This window comes from Sparus aurata, chromosome 7 (genome assembly GCF_900880675.1).
Source record: "Sparus aurata chromosome 7, fSpaAur1.1, whole genome shotgun sequence".
Classification (NCBI taxonomy): domain Eukaryota; kingdom Metazoa; phylum Chordata; class Actinopteri; order Spariformes; family Sparidae; genus Sparus; species Sparus aurata.
In genome coordinates this window covers 23,446,556-23,469,943 of record NC_044193.1, presented here as the reverse complement: position 1 = coordinate 23,469,943, position 23,388 = coordinate 23,446,556, and the positions used below count along the sequence as shown (strand labels likewise).

Here is a 23,388-nt window from a genome sequence, read left to right as displayed (position 1 = left end):
TCTGTGTTTGTTGGAACCAAAGATCTAAGCCAATCAGGAACAGGTTTGAGGAATTAAATCCGGGCTCCCTGTGGCCATGGCAACGGCTTTACCTCTGTGACAGCTGAGGAATGGAAATGCAAGAGGAGAGATGCTACATGGACTCTGTAGGTGCTTAGCAAACCTGTCAGAAAAGGTACCTATAGCTGCAACCTTAGTGACCCTTCTCCACTTCGACTGTGTTGTTCCGGCCGGGGGGAAAACTGACTGTGGGCCCGGACTCAAACAAAGTTAACAAGAACAGGAAGAGGGGAGGGGAAACAGGAATCATCAGTAGTGATGTGCTGACGCGGTGTGTACAGAAATAGAAAGAAAAACAGACTGATGAATTCACTCAGATGAAATTTGATTTTGAAGGCTGCATGAAGATTTGATATATAAACTCAGGGGATGAGAGCAGAGCGTGCTGTCCTGTCTGAACAAAGTGGGAGAAGCGTGATGGATGGATGGCAAGTCGGGGCACAGAGTGACTGTGTGATGATTGCAAGGAATGGCACTAAGCCAGAAGGAAACCTAAGGTGTTAAGTCTTTTTACGCTTAAAGGGTAACTCCACCACTGTTACACAAATGCACTATTGCATAGAGCTGCATGGCAGGTGATGTGAGCACCAGCTTTTGAAAAGGAAGTAGAATGGGTGGATATCTCTGGTTCTGCTGTATCAGTTTTGATCATCTGTTTATAAACTGCCCATAACAAGTCCAACAGACGTTGTGGATAATCGCACCTACGTTACCCACAATGCAACTTAGTCAATGAGTAACATCACAGGCATTTTATGAGATATACATACAGCTTCCTCTGAAGGCTTTATACAACGTGTTTTCTGCTCCTTGTTCTCATTCTGTTTAAGGTGCCTGATCACTATGTGTTGTAAGTCCGTAATTTCAGTAAGTATGTAATAAAACAATAACACAACGTTGAGCTAGAGTGATTTTTTCCAGAATCAGAATCAGAATCAGAAATACTTTAATAATCCCAGGGGGAAATTATTTTTCTTACACACTCCAGAAATACAAACAACATATATTAGACAAGCAACATATATTAAGAACAAAATATAAATAAATGAATATATATATATATATATATATTTATAGCTCAAATGTACAGTTTAAATAATGTGCAAAGAGTGCAAACAAAAAAATTATTGTCCTTATTTTTGCTTGAGTCAGGTTACAGAAGGGGGGTTGTCTGACTCTCTTAGGGAGGCGTTATAGAGTTTAATGAACACAGGCAGGAATGAATCTCATCTCATCTGAGTGAGAGGAGTCTTCCACTGAATGTGCTCATCTGCTGATTCCTTCCTATGGTCAAAGTGCAAAGTTTACCAATTTGCTTTAAGATATCAGCAATACATGACTGTTTTCCTTTTCCCTATCACGTCACAGGTGCACTTTCGAGGAGAGATCCCACTAATTGCAACACAAATGCAAATACTCTGAACCCATTCTAGAAAATATTTTAGCTAACAAAAACTCTCACAGCTGTTATAGATCAATGCATGTGAACATGTCTTTTTCTCCTTACTGATCCCATGTTTCTAGATATCTCTACCAAGGCCACTTCTGTGGGTGTGGTCCTATTTGAGCTTTGCAAATGTGGTTCTGCCTTTGATCCCGCCTATATTTGCATTACCATATCCGATTGGCTGGAGTATCATCATACTTATTTTCTGATTCGGCACTCTTTCTGTCAATCAATGTCAAACGCTCTCTGCTCACTGACTAACCACGCCTCCTCAGCTCGCTTGATCTTAGAGATCCATTCGTGCGTGTAAAGCTGTGGAGTGCCTCGCCGGGAGGGTGGATGCGTGTTTTTCTGTTCATTTTTACAGGCTTCTCCGGTTGCAATTCGCAATCATACTTCAGGAATAGCGTTAAATAAGGGGTTTCCCCCAGCACTTCGGGTTGTACTTAACGGCAGTGTGGCGCAACGCTGTAAGCGCGGAGCTTAGGATCTGTCACCTTGGCTGCAGCAGCTGCATTACTTGTGTCTTGAGGAGAGTGGAGTCGCTAGGCAGTTGCCAAAAGAAACGGGCAGTTGCTAACAAGTAGTTAGCAAGTCAGCCAGTTAGCCTGCCAGCTAGCCACCTCTCCCTCCTGCCACAGCAAGTCCCACCCTCGGCAAGTGCGTGGACGTCGTAAGAAGCTGCAGCGGTGAAGTCGAGTGCTTTTCCCTCTCAACTTAGCCAGCATCGCTGTACAGCTGGCTGGCAAGCTAAAATAGCCCACCAGACGTTAGCTAGGTGACGCCAACGTGCGATTGTTGGCTTTAACGGCGGACAAGTGTCTTTCTGTGGAGGGATACGGTCGCTACACTGGCAAAGAGACTGGCTAAAAAGAAGAGGCGAAATAAGAGCGAACAAGGAAGACACCGAGAAGGAGGGGACTGGCTAGTGTAGCCGGGGAGACTGAATTTCACGTAAGTGACACACAGTTGGTAACATTAAGTTAGCTTGCCAAACGGCTTACTGGTCCTGTACAACTTGCTGTGCTTGCATGGCACCGTTTATCCAGACAGCCACTTAGCTTCATCTGTGGCTTAACGCTAGCTCCTACAGCCTGTGCGCCATACTATAGCGTAAGCTAACGGTAAATGCTTCCTTGAAGGTGGCACACTAGCTAGCAAGAGAGCTAATGCCTGATGGGTTGAAAGTGAGACTGCACTTGATTCGCAGCCTGTGCACGTTTGCTGCAGCCAGTCCTTATGAGCCAAGTTAAACAACTTTAGTTAAGTAGTCAGCTCGTCAATACGTACATTGAACAGTACACTTAACCGGCTGTCATGAGTAATGGCTAATTAGCTGCTTTGCTAGCTAGTCCAAGCCGGCCACCAAGCCAAGTTAACAGTTCAGTTTCTGGCGATGCCCAGCAGTACTATTACGGAACCCTGTGAATGTCGCTGGTTATCTGTTCCCCCCATAGCAAATGTTGGGCTCATATCTGTTTGGTGCAGCTGCGGGAACTGTGTGTTCCCTGGCTCAACCCTAGATTAAGTGGCCGCTCAGTGACAATGTCACAGCAACACTTCATGTACGACATTACACTCCCTTGCTTATAAATGGCAGTGTAGTGTCTGCTCAGCTGTCAGACCTGATGGTTATTTCTTCACTCTCAGTATTTTTCAGTTGCCATGCAGAGCTGTCATCAGTCACTTAACATTCTCAGGCTGCACACAGCATACTGCCATAGTAAAAGTCAAAGTCAGCTGTTCAAAGCAACAATTAGGCAGTCCTGAGTACACAAATATGACTCTGTACCCACACAAATTCTGACTTATTTTCTCTCCTTCTGTAGATAGATAGCAAAAGCCGCCACTGAGCCACGCACAGCCATGAGTATTGAGATACCGGTGGGCTTGACAGAACTGCTGCAGGGCTACACTGTGGAGGTGCTGCGACAAAGGCCGTCAGACCTGGTGGATTTTGCAGTACAGTACTTCACCCGTTTGCGGGACACCAGAAGTCAGGATGGAGCCGGTGCCTGTGGCAAGACGGGGAAAGGAGTGATGTTCGATGGGGAGCCGATGCAAACAGAGTCTAACGGAGAGGATGATGAAGATGACGATTCTGACTTTGAGCGTAAGTCCATGTTTTATTATTGTGGTTGTCAGCTGTTGCGTTGGACATGTCTCTGTGAGCGAGGATGAAAGAGTGTGTTTGTGTGAGGCGGCTGGATGGTGAAAGAGGGAAAGTAAAGAAAAAGGGGTTGGAGCCTGATGTAGTCAGAATATATTTCACCGATTCCTATAGAGACGGGTTTCTTTTAAGTGTGCGAGGTCTGCTATATTTACATACACACATTTGCATCCAGAAAATCCCATTGAGCAGACAGTTCAGCGAGGCAGCCCTCATCTGCCAATCATGTAATCTAGGTCTTCTCCATTCTCATTATCTATCTGGCTGCCAGCATCTAAAAATGTGTGTAAAGTTTCAAGGCCTAAAAGGTGTCATTTTGTTAAATTTAGCTTTCCAATCAAATTGTTTCTGAAACTGTGGAAATATATTACATCATGAAGGGAAATTATTCCTGACTACTCAGGTATTCCACTTTGAGTAGGAAAACTGAAATCGGATTGCACACACAACAATCAAAGTTAAGTAAGTAAAAATATGATAAAATGCATTTGTCTTAACAACAGTAGATATACATTTTTAAATGTAAGGGTTCATGACTGTATAACTTTTACTTTCTACCTTTACTTATCATGGTTCTACAGAAGCGCTGCCATGCCATTTCACAGCACTCTCCTGTCTTCAAAATGACTGGTGGAAGATGTAAGCTGCTCTCTACTCTGTACTGAGCTGCAGAGAGCAGCGTGGCCTAGATCACATCAGCGTGCTGTGGAGCCAGGGGCTGTTACCTTATGAATGGGGGTTCTGTGTTTTGTCAATGAGTTTATCCATTGTAATGATCTGCTGTGGATGATCAGTGAAACTATCTTACGTCTACCTTTTTAGAATTAACGGCCAGTCACATTTTAAAAAAAAAGTAATGATAAAATTTCATAACGCGTTTTGCTTGTGGAAATGTGAAATTAACACAGTCTAAACAGGGTTCTCCCCAGAAGGTGGAACAGCGGCGCTGCGCCGCTCTACCGCTCGGTCAGCGCCGCTATACTCCGCGCGTGACAGTGTCGAGCGTCCGTCCGTCCGTCCGTCCGCCGTCCCCCGTCCCCCGGTTGACGGCTAGGAGCTCCCGGCTGACCGCGATGAGCGTCCGTCCGTCCCCCGGCTGACGGAGTTGATGACCGGCTGTCCGTACGTCCGTGTCCCCCCCCCCCCCGGACTGACGTTGACGAGCGGTCCCGTCCCCCCCCCCCCGGACTGACATTGACGAGCGGTCGCGCACCCCCCCCCCCCCCCCCCCCCCCCCCCCCCCCCCCCCCCCCGGACAGACGGTGCGCCACTATACTAAGAATTTCTGGGGAGAACCCTGGTCTAAAGTATAACTTTGTCTGTCCATCTGTATAATTGGCAATGCTTAAGCGTTGTTGTGTGAGTGTCACATCTAGGTCTGCGTCAGCAATGTGAAATTTGGAATCCATCAGAATTGTTTCCTGCAACTTGGATACAACTTCTAATTTAAAGTTTAGTTCAAGTTTCACTCGTGTTTAATTTGTAGGTTAACCATATTTATCATGCCCCATATGCACATGCTCATCCCTGCTGAAAGCAATATTGGCCAACCTTGTAGATTGGTACAAGCTGGCTCAGGGTAAAAGAGGGATTACAGTTTCTGTTTCTATGCTCACACAAGTGGGGTTTGGCTGCTGTCAAACAGCTGTGACCTCAGCTGAGGGAGCAGTGTGTGCGTGCTTGTGCGTGTGCATGTACATGTTGTGTCTGTGAGTGTATGTGTACATGCACACTTGCGAAGGCAAACAGTGTTATGTCTTGATTTCACGCCCGTTCAAATTCCAGCCTGGTGACGGCATGAAGCGATTCTTCCTAGTACATTCTGATTAGCGATCCGTTGTTGAGCATTTTCCACACCTCTTCCAAGGTAGCAATAAAGTACAGGGAGCTGAAACTGTTGTGCTCCAGGGATAAGCTGGCTGGATGCTGTGGGTCACACACATGACATCCATGAAAGTAGGATAAACAGCTAGGCTTGTGTACGCAACCTCCAGGGGACATTATTTTTGAGGAGAACAAAAAAAGGCCTGTATAATGAAAGGCATCATGTGCTCTTGCCTGACCACTGTTGTAGCCTCATAGGTATAAAGGGTACCATAGTGTTACTAGTTCAACAGCACATGCTCCAGAACTGTTTGGTCTTGTGAAGAAAACACCTCAAAATAACTCTTAACTCGGGATTGCAAAACAGGGATGGATATTATTAGTTATTTCCATAAGTGACACACACACAGCCTGGCGTTCTTAGTTTCAACCCCTCAACACTGAACAGTCCACAGACATTACAGTCACACAGTACTTGGACGAAGTTCCAGATCATTCCAGTTTTATGGGGTTTTCTGGTGGCCTAGGGTCTCAAGACACTGACCATGTTATCACAACTTCCCAGGTTTGAGTCCAACTGAGGGCCTGTGTTAGATGTTATCATAGCTCTGCTCTCAGATCTGTATTGTTCACAAGCCTGTAAAGGAAAAAAGTTTAGTTTTTAGGTTGAAATAGAACATATTGTGTTAAAATTCTTTGGGCAAGATTAATAATACAAATAATTCAGCATTCAGTACAAGTCATTACCTCCCCCCCCCCAACACGAAGCACATTAAAACACAGTATCATAATAAGTAGGCCGATGACTAATTTCTGCTTTTGATCGCTGTGTTAAGAAATATGGCCATTGTGAAATATAATATTGCGGTGAGAGGCTATGACTCTGCATGGGAGAAGTTGTTTATTGGACTAATGATCAAGATTGAATATGGTAGTATAGTTTGGAAAAGCTTCAAGGTGAAATGCCAGTTGTGTAACATGAACATGATCTGTTGTATTCATCTGTCGTAAACTCCCGACACTCTGGTTATCGTCTTTTATTAGGCTACTTACAGTTACAGTGATTCACCAGTGTGCTCTTAACCTTTTATTTGTGCTGCAGGAAATGGCTGTGTATGAGTGTTCCGGCTTAACGCCTAAAATGCAAATGAGTTAGATAGCCACCAATGTATTCCCATGGACAAAACAGTGTACTCCTAAAACATGACGTTCTGTTTTACATGCCTTGTTTTCCAAACTCTTAGTGCCTAAGTCCACAGTAGGATCAGTGGACAGGTCTAAGCTGCTTAACAAAGGCAGATATTGTTTTGAATACAAACTGTTGTACCTCCATTATGTCTAGTGATGTTGGGCCAAAGATTTTTAAGTAACCCTTTGTGTCAACGCTGAGCTTCAGTTATGAAATGGTATACATTTGAATCAGAGCTGCTGTATTTTGCATAAGAGTTGACTCAGTGGCTAATGTATAGGCTCTGCTAGAAAAAAACAAGTGTAGTTCAGGATCACCTGTGGTCTTTCTTTTTTTAAAAAACCTAACTAACCTGTTGATTCCAGGTGACATTTTACCCAGCATTCACTTGAGTTAAAAAGGGCTGTGGTAGATAAATGAAAGAATGGGTTTTATGCAAAAGATGTTCAATCCAAATATGTGTCCTAATATGTGCATACTTTTTCCCCTCCTTCAAGCTGGCTGGGCTAGTGTCTGGCTGTTCACACAAAAAACAGGAGGGGATGAATGGATGCCTCTGTGACTGAAATGAGTGGGGCTTTTCATTAAAAGATAGATGGAGGCACAGATGAGTTCCAGGGATGATAATAGACGTGAATCTAAATGTGTTTTTATAGGGAAGACAGCAGGGATAACGCAGAGGCTATATGACAAAGTAATTGAGGGAGGAGAAAGGATGGGGGGGGGAAAAAACCTGCTCTCGCTAACTCTGAACAGAACATGACAAAGCTTAGTAGCTAGATGACGAGTCACCTGGATACATAACAGACTTAAAGCTCAGCTCTTACTCATCCCTGACAGCATGGTTTTTACCACAGGAGAATGGGGAATTTCTGCTAACTATCAAAGATTTACCTCCAAAATGATGTAATCTGTTTGCGGAAATAATTCTACTTCCTGAAAAGCAACCAACTAGTATTTTAAAATCCTACCTATGTGTGTTGTGTTGATCATTTTGTAAGCACCGTTAATTTGAAAGCGAAGGTCTTGGGAAGACACATAACATCAAGAGAAGCCTGCAAAGTGTTTCCTTTTCATTGCAGCAGCACTCTTACAGCAGCAACTGCAAATTTTCCGACATCTGTGTTCATTTTTGAGTGTAGTTCATAGGGGTGTGCATCTCTCCCTCATAAGACGATTCAATATGCATCTATTTACATGGGCTATGATACGATTCAGCGACGATACATTTTCAAATAACGGAACGATTTGGTGCGATTCGATACAATGCAATATGATACAGTTCTTAACATTTGTTTAACTTAGACATTTATTTTCCATTATAAATTAAAATAAGCAATTCTATAAAAGTGGCATTGCTTACCCTACCATGTCTCAAAAGCCATCACTCTCAACCACACTGTAAGGTCTTAAGTCCTTCGCAATAAAACGGGCTATGATGCCATGATTACCTTGGACCTCGCCGAGTTGTGGCTAAGTAGTGGCTGGAAAAAGTCTTTAAAAGCCATGTCGTTATCTTGCGTGTTCTTGCTTGTGCTAGCTCTAACGTTACTAATGTTAGCATCCACAGACTCCTCGTCGCCCGTGTAGTTTTCTCCATGCTGTCTCACTAGGTGAGTTTTCAGATTTGTTGTGCTACTGCTATATTAATAGCTGTTCTACGACCTTACATATGGCCAGACTTTTGTCCAAATGTCCCTCCTTCTTATAAAATCCAAATCTCTTCCAAACGCACTGCAGAATTAGCAGCAAAGCTTCCGTCAACCAATACGTAACTTTAAAATTAGGCCATGAACCAGTTAATGGTAAATTAATATCGATACAGGGGTCCGCGTATCGATGTAGTCGGTGAATCTTTACACTCCTAGTAGTTCAACTGTTGGTTTTAAACATTCAGTTTAAATGGACAGATGACCCATAGCTTGGTGAACTGTAACCATGAAAATGATAGGCCATGATACAAGGGAAACTTACTACACAGGTTGTCTGTGTGCAAGTTATGGAGAAGATTTAAAATGTCTGAAATGTTATTGAGTATGTTTAAATCCTTGCATAAATGTGCATCAGTGTTCATTAATTTTTTCAGTGCCCTTCTTTCAAGTAAACTTCTTTTGTACCCTTGGTCTCTGTATGTGGTTTTACATACTAACGAAGATGTGGTTTTACTGTACTGAAATATTTATTTGATCAAATCGGAAGTGGTGACATCAACATCAAATCCACCCACCCTGTACGTTGATCGACGGTGTGAACACGTCCATGTATACAGACCACAACGTGTCTGTAGCAGATAAATATTCCTTGCATGTTTGGTTGTTGTTAAGCCAGGGGTCAGAGTGGCTCGGAGCATGATCACACATAATGTGTTGAAATCCTGCCTGTTTGATATTCCTCACTCTATAATCTCTTCGTTGTCACCCTGACTCCCTCTCTCTGCCCCTCCCTTCACCCCCCACTGTTCTGCCGCTCTCTCTCTGTTGTAGTTAATGATTAGGCTGTGTGTTTTGTAGATAAAGTAACTCTTGACTGTCATAACATACATTAGGGTTGCTGTGGTAATAACATTTTCCCACTGGCTAATAAACTCGTGACAACTAAAGTGTAACCAGTACACCAGGGTTTTTATTTTTTTAATTAATTTTTATTTTTTTTTTGGAAAGATGCTCACGACCAGTTAAAATGAACCACTAATGCAAACTGCTGCTGCAGCTTCACATTACGACAGGCTTTACACCTCCAACTTCTCAGTAAGATAACCAACTACTTTTCCCTGAAATGAATAACCAAAATATTACCCATATATGCGCTTTGACAAGAAATACTCCACCATCATGTCAGTTGCCTCTCCTTACACTCGTCACCTGATAAGTGACTCCTGCTACTCTTTGCTGCGACTATCCTGCTGATTGTCCTACATTGAGTAAACACATTCAGTTTGTTATTGTAGTGTCCGTCATCCAAGTTAGTATTGATTAAACACCCTTTAACCCCAGTAACTCTAATTACCATGTCAAGCCTAACATACATAGAAAGGTTTTGTTGTGTACTATTCTCTTTCCCAATCTGTTTCTCTTTGTATCCTATTATCGTCTAATTCACACATATGTTCTTTGGTTTCTACTTTTTTTAACGGTTTTTAACAAATCTTGCTTTGTGACATTTTCTTTTCAGTTGTCTGTGTGTGCGTGGTAAATAGACATTACACTGAGCCCTTATAGGTGCTCATAATTAGCACAATAAGCAGAGCAGCAATGTCCATGTTCATTAGCCTGCAGGGTGTTTGCCTGTGTGTGTGTATATATGTGTGTGTGTTCACGGTTGTATGAGCGATTAAAAGGGAGAGGGAGTGCATGCGTGCACAGATGCCCCCTCACTGAGTGTGTACATTTGTATATCTGGATAGGTGTGTGTGTGTGTGCGTGTGTGCGCATGTGGCAGGTCTCAGCGCAGTGTTGTGCAACAGGTGACCTGATTAGCAGGCTGCAGTGTGTGTGTCCAGTGTGCTTTTAGCCTGCAGGCAAATCTAATGCAGCCTAGCATCCCTACAGAGACCTGCTGCACTGGCTGACTGACAGCGCTAAGTGGAAAAGCCCTCAGATGGCTCATGCCAGTCAGTCTGGCTTTCTGACTGTTTTTTAATACGGTACCTGTCTGTCTCCCCGACTTATCCCTCCAGGTCTTGTCTTTCTTTCTCTCCGCGTGTACTTATTTTGGCTCCTTGCCCAGTTAACTGTCTAACATGTATGTCTATGTGCTGAACATACTCTCTCCTGCTTTGTGTGTGTTTCTTTTCCTTAAATTTTTTCCTCTGATTCATGTACCTATAAGTCTGTTTTTATCTACCTGTTGATCAACCTCTCTATTTAATTGTCTTATTTTTCTGTTTGTTTTTGTGTCATTCCTTTGAAAGCCAGTCTGCTGGTTTGTCAACTTCCCTGCCTACCTGCTGTCATCCTACATTGCCTTTCTTATCTGTTGTGTCTCTTTGTTCAATCCCTCTGTAGCTGTATCTCTGCTTCTCTGTGTGTACCTCTTTCTCCACCTCCCTTTTGTTCTTTTTCTGTATTTTTATACTTCTCCTTCTTTCTGTCAGCATATTTTGGTACACGACTCTTCGAAATATTTGTTTGGTATCCCTTTCTGTGTCTTTATTTTTTTTATTATCATAGGGAGCATGTTAGAAAACATTAATAGTAATTGTTACAGACACACTATGTTGAGCAACCTAGATACTGGAGATGAGGTAAAAACAACCTTAAACAGTGCAGTGTCAATCAATTCTTAGGCCACAGTTCACATTACAGAGACACGCTTTCAGATTAGGAGGAAAAAAAGCATTGAAAGTCTGTGTCAACTTGTAGCTGTCTTTATCTAATCTCCATGTAAGGCGACATGTCTGCGCATCCACTAAGACATTTTTGTGCTTGACAAAAGGACATAAACAGGGCAGTGTATTTCTTCATTCTATTAGAATGCCATAGTGGCAATCTGCTCCTCTTTTGCAAGAGTACAAACAGACAAAACTGAAAGAAAGGAAAAACAAATATACGCACACATTTCTGAGCCAATGAACGAAGAACAAAAAGGATAAATCCTGTGACTGTAGTACAACCTGGACTGCTTGCATTTACCATTACACATCATTAATCTTTGGTATCCCCCAATTCTCTGTTCACAAGCCATCTTTTGTAGCACTGCAGAAAACTTAGGAAATAGAGGGGGTCGGCAGGCATTTAGCCTGTGGCTGTACATCCTCATCCGCTGCCCCTGTTAAGAGTTCACATGCCCCCCTTCCTTTAACACACACTGTCTCTGTAAAACGTGGTGTTTCCCCCACTGACCCATCGGGTCTACCTAAAGCCTTAGCTGATGTACTACATATGATGGTACTAGATGGAGGTATGAATGAAGTGAACATAACCCACAATGTTTATGTAAATGTGATAACCTCCTACTCCGAGTCATCTATATTTAGCGAGGGTGTGTTGCGTGTCCTTTGTCACTTTTTCTTATTGTGAATTTACAAGCCATTATTAGTACCTCTCACCTCAGACTGCATTGCTAGTAAGAAACAACAGCGACACGGGATAAAAGCCACATGTCCCATTCATGGAGGCAAAATTTAAAAATCCAATGAAAAAAGCATTACCGGTCATATGTGGGAGTGAAATTATTTTGAGAAAAATGTGAGGGATAATAGTGTGAAATATCTGAGGAGAACCATGCTTTAGACTACATTTAGATGGAAAACAGTAACTTTTACTGTAACAAGAGGCAGCAAAGCGATTCGCATCAAAGCCCTGTACAAGTGGGTGATGTTTAAAGAGAAACACTCAGTGGCCATGGACCTCAACTGACCCCTGATCCACTATGTACAGAGAGAGGAGGGAGTAAAAATAAGAGAGGGGCATTTATGGGTGGGGGTCGGGGGTAGGAGGGTGTAGGAATGGTCACAGTGGAAGTTGTTCTTTAGAGAGAGAGACAGGGTGTTAAAAAAATGAATTAATCATTTAAATTAATCTGAAAATCCATTATTTTAAACTGGATTTCAACTTATCATTCATTACAGATTTGAACAGTTATTGAAGTCAGCATTTATTCAGATACAACAAAGACTTTTATTGTCAGTTTTTCAGTATTTTCACTCCATTGCCAATTTAATTAGTGCATTACTTACAGGAGACAAGACCACAAAGATGCAAATTCCTCAGTCGGCCAGATAGCAGCTAAAAAACTAACATTGGGCTGAAACAACACTGCTACTGGAAGTGATGCCCATGTATTGATGCTTCTCTCAGGAGAGAAGTGGGAGTACAGAGGGGGTGAAGAGAAGGGCATGGGATAGAAACAAAGTTAGGGTGGGAGATGAAGGGAGAACAAATGAGAAGAAACTCAAAACAGAACAAGTCTGAGGAGGAGGAGGAAGAGGAGGAGGATAAGCTGGGCTGAGAGTGGTCAAATTACAGAGGATGTGGGAATCGGGCCTCCAGCGATCAATGTTGTGACTGGCTCCACATTCATCTCAAAGATTTTAGGATCATCAATTATTCCAGAGAATTAAACACTCCTTTTTTATTAGAATTTTTTTTAGATTATCTTGTTTTGCGAGTGCCATCCTATATATTATAAGTCTTAACAGTGTTCCAGCATTAACCCAGTTAGGACACTTCTTTAGCCAAAGTAAGGAAATATTCTGCGTTTGAGGTTTCACAACATTTTGTCACACCTTCGGCAATCTGTTTTACAATGCATGCCAACGATGTACCCTTGTGAAAGAGCACATCACTCTATACAGTATATCTTCCATTGTTTTGTCATTTACAAGCGCTTGTTGCCACTATCTCATTCTTGGCAAACATGCTTCCTGTGTGGCCGTTTTCCAAGTGCTGTGTCTTTCCTCCGGGCAACCATCTTTGAGCTCCACCTCCCAGTTGAATTTACTCATGTATATATGTGTTTACAAGGAGGCTTGGAGCTGTGTTTTTGAATAATGTAAATGGCGGATAGAAGGGATAGTACAGAAATGATGGCAGCACAGGGATAAGATAAATGGTTGCATCATTGCAGTTATGCAGATATAGTCGGTGATTTGATTCAGACATTTATCAGCACTATATCAGGCCACCAGTTCTTTTTAAATTTAACTATGCTTAGTTACTCAACATGGTAGCTGTCGGTAGATAAACTTGCCACCTGCAGTTCTTGTTTGTCATCGTTTCCTAACCTAGCAATATGAGATAAGAGTGAATTGGCCTAGGTTTTTGGACTAGTAGGTTACCTAGCATTCGTTTTTTTCTTTTTTCTTTTTCTTTTTTTATCATTTTCTACACTTGCACAAGAAAAGCTTGTGAAAACAGGTCACAGCAACATGTTCAATTTGTCCTCCGCTGTGGAGTCAGCTGCAACAGCCTTAATCATGGTCAGACTGACAGAATGAGAAAACACACGCCATGATTTGATCTCTTTCACACTCCTGGTTGCTTTTTTTCTTCTCAAATCTAGACACGTTTAGATCCCTACCGCTCTGAGGCATGGTCCACCACAGCTTTGTTTCTAATCCGTAGGTCTGTCGTTGTATGTCAGCCATCACTCGCTCATCCTGTTTGCCCTGAACCTACTCTCTTGTCCTTTCAATCCTCCCGTCTCCCTCGCTCTGCATGTGTTGGTCTCGTTGTACAGGCCCAATCTCATTAGACAAGATGGCTTAGAGGGAGAAAGGGTTATATGGGCGGTTTTGCTGAACCGTATTTGGCACGGTAAGAAAGGGAGAATTAACAGGGGGAACAAGTGTAGAGAAAGATGGAGAACATGAATGAGAGGAGACTGAATGAGAGGGAAAGTAGCAGGTTAGAGCCAGCCTTGAAATGCCAGCCAAATACAGTTAATTTCTGCCTTGGACTGCCTGGTTTGTCTACCCTTTCAGACACCTTGGCAGACAGGATGTAGATATCACTAAGAGGTACTCCAGAAAATATGTTTGTCTTGTAAACTGTGAAAAATGGCTGTTTTTGGAATCCTTCTTACCTGCCTCAATACCAGCCAGTCACTCCAGCCATCTGGACTTAACCATGTCCCTCAAGTGTCTGTAGAGCAAAACATGACCATGCATTGAATTTCTGTGCAAAGAGAAATGTGATTTATCAATTCCAATTAAGCACTGTAGTTTCATGATGTCTAGAAATGCAGCCTTGTGAAGCAGATTGAATCACAGCTCTTCAGATTATGAGTCAGGATGGAGAGATGGATTACATGAAGGTGACAATGGCCTAGTTCTGGTATAGTACATAATTTACTTTTTTAAAAGAGGTGTTTCAAATTTGTCGGATCATCTGCGCAGATGTGTCTCTGGGGGTTATAATAAGGGCATTTAATAATATCGACTCCATTAAAAGAAGTACAAAAATTTTCAATTTAGTGTAATTTATTGCCGATACAATATGTGGAAATGTGTGTCTCCAAATATACTACACAGGCAATGGTGATTTATTTTTTGCACTCTTTTACATCACCCGTTCAGTGTAACCTTAGACCAGGGTTATGATTGTACTTTGACCATGCTGGGTGGACAAAAGAGTTCCCTAGCCTCCAGCTTGTGCGAGTTTTAGAAAAGGGGTGATGGTTTGGTTTTCTGCCAAATTGGCTGTTAGAGCAGACAGCTGAACAGACAAAGAGCAGCGTGTCGCTCACACCCTGCCTCAGATATCATTCTGACTTGTCAACTGAACAGTCGAGCACACATGTGAAAATGGGGTATATTTTATAAATTCTGCACCGATGCTGTAAGTTCTTTGTTGCTTTTAAACAACTCCAAACTTGTAGACATGGTTAAGGCCACATATAAGATCATGCTAGTGATAGAAACTAATATTTGTCCTACAATATGGCCTATTTATTTTCGTGAAAGTTGTTGAAATTTGTTCATATGTTTTTAGAAATGTGACCTCCTTGTTGGAGGCAATGAGATGATCTGCTCCTTCTCCTGCATTGAATAAAGTGGGCCCTCACATAAACATAAAACGGTCTATTGTTATGGCAGCAGTTTTTAATGAATTCCAACCTTCACCCCATTTTTGATGAATCCCAAGGCTTAGTACCATACCTTTCTTTTAAAAAACAAAAAACAAAAACAACAAAAAACATGTTGCAAGCCTGGGTTGATTCTGGGTTTAACATGGTGGCACTAAAGTGGCAGCAGCCATGGTCACTATACAAACCACTGACATTGAAACTGCTCTCAGCTGGAAGTGACTGATGGGCAGTGGCCTCGCTTCATCATGATTCAGATAAAGAAACTCGGGAGGTCAGTAGTAGTTCACAGCCCTCAGTTCTTTAACTAGTATCTTTTATCAGTGTATTTGCATAGCCTTTTATAACGCTGTCTTTCTGTTGCAGTTCTGATAATGTGTGTTTGTGTAACCCTCTTATTATTTATCTTCTTAAAGGGCAGCTGCACTGTCAGTGAGGGATAAAGTTGTCATTTGAAAGCAAGAGAGGGATAAAAAATAGCGAGAGAGAACGAGCTCAAACTGTTTGCCCCAGCTGTTAAGGTTGTTTATGTATAATTGTATATTGTATGAACCACATTTCTTCCTATACTAGCCTGTGTTAGTAAAGACCTAATTAGCATGACATAACCAAAGTTTGACCTGCTCACCAAACTCGGGTACCTGGTCCAATGTTACTGTTTTGTCTTTTTATGGCTGCAGTCTGATTTAAGGTAAGCATACAAGTGTGCATTCGTAGTTTCCATGGCACGGGAAGTGGTACCCATGTAGCTCCAAGTCAAATTGTATTACATTTAATGACCTTACTCTAAACATAGGCTTGTAAATGTGGAGGTTTGGAGCTCTTTTGTGACTGTAAATGGTCACGTAACGGGAGACCAGATTGGCCTTGTTTACGTTACACCCCAGTGGTTTGATGAGAGTATGTTGCGCTCTCCTACCCGCAGGCTGGCCACTAATGTTATTCTGCAGTTTGACATTTTACCACCGCACTGGACCTCTGGCTGATATTGTGCTGTACTTGTATGTCAATGCCATTCAGTTTCTAACCTGCGCGTTAGTAAATTTTTTAACCCGGGGAGCCAAAATTGAATAAATTGAGTGTCATCCTCGGGATAAGAAAACATGTCACTGTACTTGTCATGTGGAGACATGATGCTTTAGACCCAGATGTTGGTGCTGGAGTTTTTGTAATTGTTAATGTCTTAAAGCTTGCCTTCCCAGGCTGCTGGCCTACTATTGTTCTATGTAAAGTCTTCAGGGTCGGATATCTTAAACTGTGTGTCAAGATGCCAAATAATTACAGCCCATCTCTTGTGGGTTCTCCTTATGGCGAAAGAGGCAATATGTTTTCATGAGAGAAGCTCCAAGGGGTAGAGCAAAGTTATTTGTCGGGGTTGACACTGTAAATGTTGCAGAAAACCTGCAGCATCGAGTTTCATAAACTCATTGTCAGATATGGTCAGGAAACAGATTCCTTTCTCCCACATTCTGCAATGTCACATTCTACAGGTCACAGGTAACACTCCTCAGGTTCTGCAGGTTTACTGCTATGCAGGCTGTTACTGATAACATGGTGGACTTTGTGAGCAGAAGTTGAGTGGAAATGTGCTTACAACACATACCAGCCTCATGTGGTAATGCTTAAACGCATTCAGAGTATTTTCACAGTTTGTAAACTGAATCTTTTTGTTATATTATATAATATGAATAATTTCATTCATATTCCAAAGCAGTGGCACAAGTTCACATTACACTGCCCTGTTTTGATATAAGCACAAAGCAAAAATCATTAATGACCACTTCCTGCTTGTTCTCTGAACAACTGTCTTTTCCAAACTGCTCACTATTTACCCTTGAGAAAGGAAGACTGGGAAATGCCAACTCATAAACAATCTACAGTCAGTTATTTAGGTTGATCTCTTCAGAAGTCTTGCATCAGTTTTAAATAAAATCTTTTTGTATTTATGGGAGTTTTCTAAGTGCTGGCTTACAGTTTTACAGTTTTCCTCCTTATCAACACCAAAGTCATACTTGCATGTTAGCTATTGTGAATGAATGGGCGATTTGATTAAATTTCATTTATTTTCTCACATTATTGAATATCGAGCACAGGAAACAGTCTGAAATTTTACATTGCATCAGTATTACGTCATATGGCTGTGTTATTATAGGATGATAAAATAAATAGTCTCTCAATACTCTTCTAAACCAATGAATTGTGACCTTACTTGGGTCAGTCTCAGAGCAGCATGTCCTGTAGAAAAGTGGGACAGTCAGGTCAGGAATTAACAGGCTAGGTAACCACGAGTAAATTAAGTTGGCATTGAAAGCTGTTTTGTGTTGCTTTCATGCAGCATAGCTTGTCTCCATGCCCTGTCTTATATGTTTGATGTATCCAGTAACTGAAAAATATCACTCATCATTACTCACTTATTTCTAAAACAGTAATTTCTGCTTTTTTCACTGCAACTTCTGCTGGCCTGTGTGGGGAATGCATAGTATTAACACTACCAGGGTCATGGGGGGATTTCCATGGACACTAAATAAGCACTTTCTCATGGCGCACTAAGATACTTTGACAAAGCCTGTGCTTAATGGTGTGTGTGTGTGTGTGTCTGTCTGTATGTGTGTGTGTGTGTGTGTGTGTGTGTGTGTGTGTGTGTGTGTGTGTGTGTGTGTGGTTCCATTACTGCTGCTACCAACGCATAAAACACTAGCTGCTGGGCTGATAATGTGTGGACTGTACAACCTGTGGAATTTCTGTTTGGAAATTGTTATTGTTATAACTTACTTTTATTTATACTGCTTGGTCAGATTTGTTTGTGTTAGTATGAAATTATTATTATTGTTACCGTGTGTTTCGGCCACATAGACCATACACTAAGTGGTGTGTTAAAAAAGGTATGGACACAAACAAACGTAAGCAGCAGAAGCGTTCTGTAAATTAATCATTTGATAAAACTAGAAAGAAAAACACCAGAAAAGTTGATTGTGGTTTCTTTCCTTAGTTTAGTAAATATCCAATAAGCTGCAACGACATCGTCTTTCCATTAAGCCTCAGTTTAATTCTGTTTTTTTTTTTGTGTGTGTTTTTTAGATTTTATCGTATCATTGTACAGGGGTTGCCATTACTGTTAGTACCGCTGGGAATCAACACCTGGATCAACAGCTCTGTGCAGCTGAGGCACTAAAAAAAAGAAAGCAAGTTAAAAACACATTAGCCAGAGCAAATTAATAAGTGTAATTTTTGAGTCATCTGCTACCTAGCAACTTACATATTTATTAATGGGTTACAGGATGGTTACTGCAGATGCTTTGATCATAGTATTACTTTTATGTGATAATTAGCACATAGTCTCTGCTGAGGCTGTCACCCTCTGCTTGTGACATGCTAAAGATTAGACCTTGGTAAATCATGGAAAGGTCATCAGGTTAAGTCAAGCTTTAAAGGGTTAAGAGGCATCAACAAATCTGGTTCTGCTGGGAAAGGGTTAACAGCAATGCAGCTATGAGCAGGACATGGCTACTTCCTTTTAAGGGCTTAAGTCCTCTGAAGAGAGCAATAGGCAGAGAGAGAGAGGGGAAAGAGAGGGTGAGATACTGGGAAAGGGACAGACTCAGATATGGGGCAAGGGGAGACAGAGAATGTCAGAGAGAGAGACCAACAGGGAAATGGATAGAGTTGGATAATAGAAAAGGTAAAGAGAGTGAGAAGGGAGCTGCATGGTGGGAACGGGGAAGAGCGTGAGAATAATGGTGGAGGCTTGATGACATAGGAAGCAAGCGGTAAAGGCTGTGAGAGAGGAGTGAGAATGAAACGGAAAAGCTTACAACCAACAAGAAAACAAAAAAATGGAAAAGGAAGAATTTGAAAAGTGAGCTGATGCAAGAGAATGTGTGTGAGAAACATTTACAAGTGTTTTTGTGTCGGAAAAACTTAGTTTGAAAGGGAAATGCAGCATGGTGGGGAAAAAAAGGACAACAAAAATTTGACAAAAAGTGCTCCATTAGAGAGAAGTATTATTTACGTAATCAAATAGACCCCTGCTGTAAATCTGTTACAGAGGAAACCCCAAGTGTGTATTTTTTGTGATTGAGGTATACGTGAAGTGCAGATATTATTTGTGTGTAAATATTTATGTTTATATATCCCTTTCCCCAGTGTCATCTTGTTACCTCGTATATTTGTTTGTTTACAACTTCTGTGTAGTCAATTCAACATTCAAACAAGTTCTCACAGCCATAAATCACAGAGCTGAGAAACCATAGATTGGTACAAGCTAGCAAATGTATGACGCATGTATGCTCTCAGCATATTTATGCATCTTTTATAGAGTCTGCTCAGGGACTCCATACACCACACGTTCGCGTGAGTCACAGAAAGAGTGAAAGAACTTCTATTAACTTTAGTGATAAGCTACAACCGGGCATGTAAGTTTACTGTATGCGTGTACACTAACTCAATAACATGTTAACCTGTTTTCCTCCTCGACGCTACCAGTTCACCCTGTTAACCGTCAGTAAACCAGAAAAGGGTGTCACTATGGGAGACGTACTGTAATAAACTGTGAAATAGCTGCACGTGTCAGAAAGCATCTTTGCTGATTACACAACCTAATCAGATTGTCCCAAGGCCATGCAGTCCACCATTCAGTTTCCCAGTTACACCACTAAAAATGGCTCAAGTCCGAGCCTCTAGATTTTCACTTAATGGATGCGAATGCGATGGCTTCTAAATCAGTTGCTTTTCCTAAACATTGCCCTTCAGAGTAATTCGCACGACACATCTATCTTGTCTAATTTCACTGCAACTCCGCATCAGGATACAAGAATTTTTACTTCAGAAGAAGCATTGAAATTGTATTTGACTTAATGATGGCTGCAGTTTGCAATTAATCTGCAGTACACAAGTGTGCTGAACGGCGCTATGAATCATGGAACAACTATGTTCTGCAAGAGAGCATGAGCACAAATACAGTCCCACAAGCTTCCTTTACCTTTTGCAGTTTTTTTTTCGCTGAAGTTTTGCAGCCCAAAAAATTGTATTAGGCACAGTCCTAACCTCAACTCACTTTGAGCAGAATTCTCATACTGATTTTAGCGTCTTGAAATGTTGTTTCTTTGAATCCATCAAATTTCCAAACAGTCCAGATTTCTGATTTATGTGTTCATTTAGGAGTCATTTGTCATCATACATACAGATTCTTTTGCTCATTTTACTTATGTCATCCTCGAGTCACAGAACAACACAGGTTTCAAACCTACAGGAAAATTAGTCGCTGATCAGCTTTACATCATTTGATATAAACTTGTAAACCAACAAGTCGGTATAACCACACAGGAGCTCCATTGAACTTGGTGCCTTGCTCTAAGCAGTCTCAGAGGTATCTACCATAATTTTTCATAATGGTGAGAATAATGTCAGAAACTCGCTCTCTGTAACCCCTATTCTGCCGCCAGACACATTAGGATGTATTATTTCTCAACAGTCGACTCCATTCATGTCATCTATTTTTCCAGCTGACTCTCATGTGATACAAACAGCCACTGGCGTGAAAACAGCCAGTGCTGATGACACACATTAACTCCATGTGCGTGTGACAAAGGAGAATTCCACCGTGAAATACGATCCTATTGCTGTTATCCAAAATACAGTTTTAATATTCAGTATTTTGAGTTTATTCTCAATCCATTTTGTAAGGCCCCAGTTTGCTGGAGGCAATAATTGATGTGTTATTTCACACTTATAATTTGCCTCCGGTGTGACGCACCACAGCTGGCAGACATGACACATCAGCAGTCCTGATACCTGCATTGCACTACATATTTTACCTGAAATGACACAAAGGATGTCATTATTATGTTAATGTTTATTATCAACTGTCTGCTCCCTCTCTTTGGACACCAGCTGCATCAGAGCGGTCAAAGTATGTCTCTGTCTTGACATTTGTAGTTAAATTGTCTGCAGATCCTGAAACCATAGGAAGACGTTTACATGATGACTCCAGAACTTAATTATGGACTACTTGGAAGCTATATAAGACAGCGGCAGATTAAATCTAAATGATGCCCAAACTTATTTTCACTAGGGGCAACAAATCTAAGTGAAAATCAGTTTCATCTGATTTGCTCCTTTTTAAAAGTACCTTCCAGTGATAATTAGCTTATACTAAACACAGTGACCTATATTACAGCGTAGTCTCTAATAGTAACTTTTAGGGGTACGCTTTGTTAAATTCCTTCACTTGTGGTGGGCTGCCACGCCTATATTTTCATTCCAAAAGATGTAACAAATTCAGTAAAATATGTCACTATAATAATACAAATATTGTCCATATTGCCTACACCCTGAGTCATTTGAAATGCATTTAAAATCTGTGTTGGGCTGGACAGCGGTTTTAAAGAAAGCAGTACTAGATTGTAGTGCATGTATTGTATTGTCAGGCTGTGTGCGTATTAGTGTACCTCCTCAGCTGTCTGTGCCTCTGCTTTTTATTATGCGGCTCTCCACATACACTGCAAGTTCGCAGCCTGCATGCATAATTGTGCAATTGTGTGCACATTTTTATAACTTGTAATGTATTGCAGACATTATGTGCTTTTTGATTAGATTCCCACATTAGCCTGGCATTGTATTGCAAGCTGTAGAGCCTGCAGTCAATGCTGCTGAGCTCAGCACTTCAGCACGCATCGACCGCTGACATATAGAGGCAGACTACATATATCTACTCTGCGGAGGAGGACGCGCAGGGACAGGATTTATGTTTGTTCCTCTCTGCACAGGTCTTGGGGGGGAAAAACGAAAATGGGGCTGGAGGAAAAAATGAGGAAAAAGACTTGGAAAAACTAGAGATATATTGATAACAGATCATGATGACTCAAAGTTGGGTGAAGATGAGAAGGTGGTCGGGTTGTTGGCAATGCAAGCTCCTGAAGAGGATTAGAGGGTGATGTCACAGTTTCAACAATCATATCTCAGCTGTTTTCAAGGGAAATTATGAATGATTCGGTTTTTGTTCATCATGTTTATTTCACAGTCAGCCACTGTTTATTATAGTATAGCAAATGCTGCCCCACCGTGCTGCATGAAGAAGCTGCATTTGATTTGAAGGCATGATTCTGGAGGGAATTCTGGGTATACGTGGGTGTGCAGTAGGAGATTGGAGCTCATGTGCTTTATTGAGTCTGCTTTCAGCTTGCCAATTGTTGCATGTCTTCCTCCTCATGTGTATGTCTGTATGAGGTTGCAAATGTACGCATGTACTGTGTATGGGGTTCACCTCTGCCTGCTTTACGGTGTGCCAAAGTGCATGATTAAGTCCCCCCTGTGAGTGCATGCCAGCAGAGGCTGACAATGACGTCTGAGGCTGCTGGTTCTGGAGGAGAGGCAACACGTGAGGGAAGCTCCCTGCTCCACATCTGACCCTGCTGTTATCAATCAGATCTTGAGAGGAGGAGAAGTGGGGTGGGGGGTGATAAGCAGAGAGGAGAGAGGCAGAGAGGACACAAAAAAAGAAAAGAAATGGAGAGACAGAGTGGGAGGGTAGAAAAAGAGGACCAGATGGCTGGGCCGTTGTTGAGGAAGAGGAATGTAGGGGAAAAAGGGAGATACTGTCAGTCAGAAGAGAAAAAGGGGAATGGGTGTAGGAAAGGGGATCGATAATTGTATGACTGCGTTAATGTAAAGTGACTAATTATTTAGTATCAAATTAATCCTATGTTAATATTTTTTATGAATACCAATAGTCCGTTTTTATAGTATTGTCGCAATATAGATATGGAAGTATTTGGTAAAAAATAAAGTAATATTGATATTTCATATTGTTGTCCAGTCCTGGCATTTATGAGATGCTTTTGAGGAGATTTAAAAATATCAATATATATTTTGTATCACCGTTAGCCTAGAATATATATTTATATTTTAAGGCATGGGTATAGGTATTAAATCAAAACCTTACGATTGTACTTACTTGTGCGCTCAAACTTTAAAATTTTTAATTAAATAAAAGTTGCCACTGGTTCCCTCGACTGTGTCGGACAATCATAGAAAGATGGAAGAACAGTAAATGACTGGAAAACTTGTCAGCCCTCTGTGCTTGAAATGGGCACAAATTGGCCATTTAGGTGACAAAAATGTCACTGAGTCAGCCACTGAAGCATTAGGAGAGTGCCTCTGAAACTTGAGAAAAAG

General features: G+C 41.6%; 1 protein-coding gene across 2 annotated transcripts in view; it reads left to right on the top strand.

The window, feature by feature from the left end:
• The first annotated feature begins 1,766 nt into the window (after positions 1-1,766).
• prkar2aa (protein kinase, cAMP-dependent, regulatory, type II, alpha A) overlaps positions 1,767-23,388 on the top strand; it is a 44,425-nt gene continuing 22,803 nt past the window's right edge. Inside the window, exons 1-2 of one of the 2 annotated variants that reach the window (XM_030422891.1) lie at positions 1,767-2,461; positions 3,341-3,620. In XM_030422891.1, the coding sequence (XP_030278751.1) occupies positions 3,374-3,620 (247 nt within the window). In that variant the 5' untranslated portion in view covers positions 1,767-2,461; positions 3,341-3,373. Of the gene's footprint in view, positions 2,462-3,336; positions 3,621-23,388 lie in introns of both variants that reach the window. The other variant, XM_030422890.1, reaches the window with a different exon arrangement.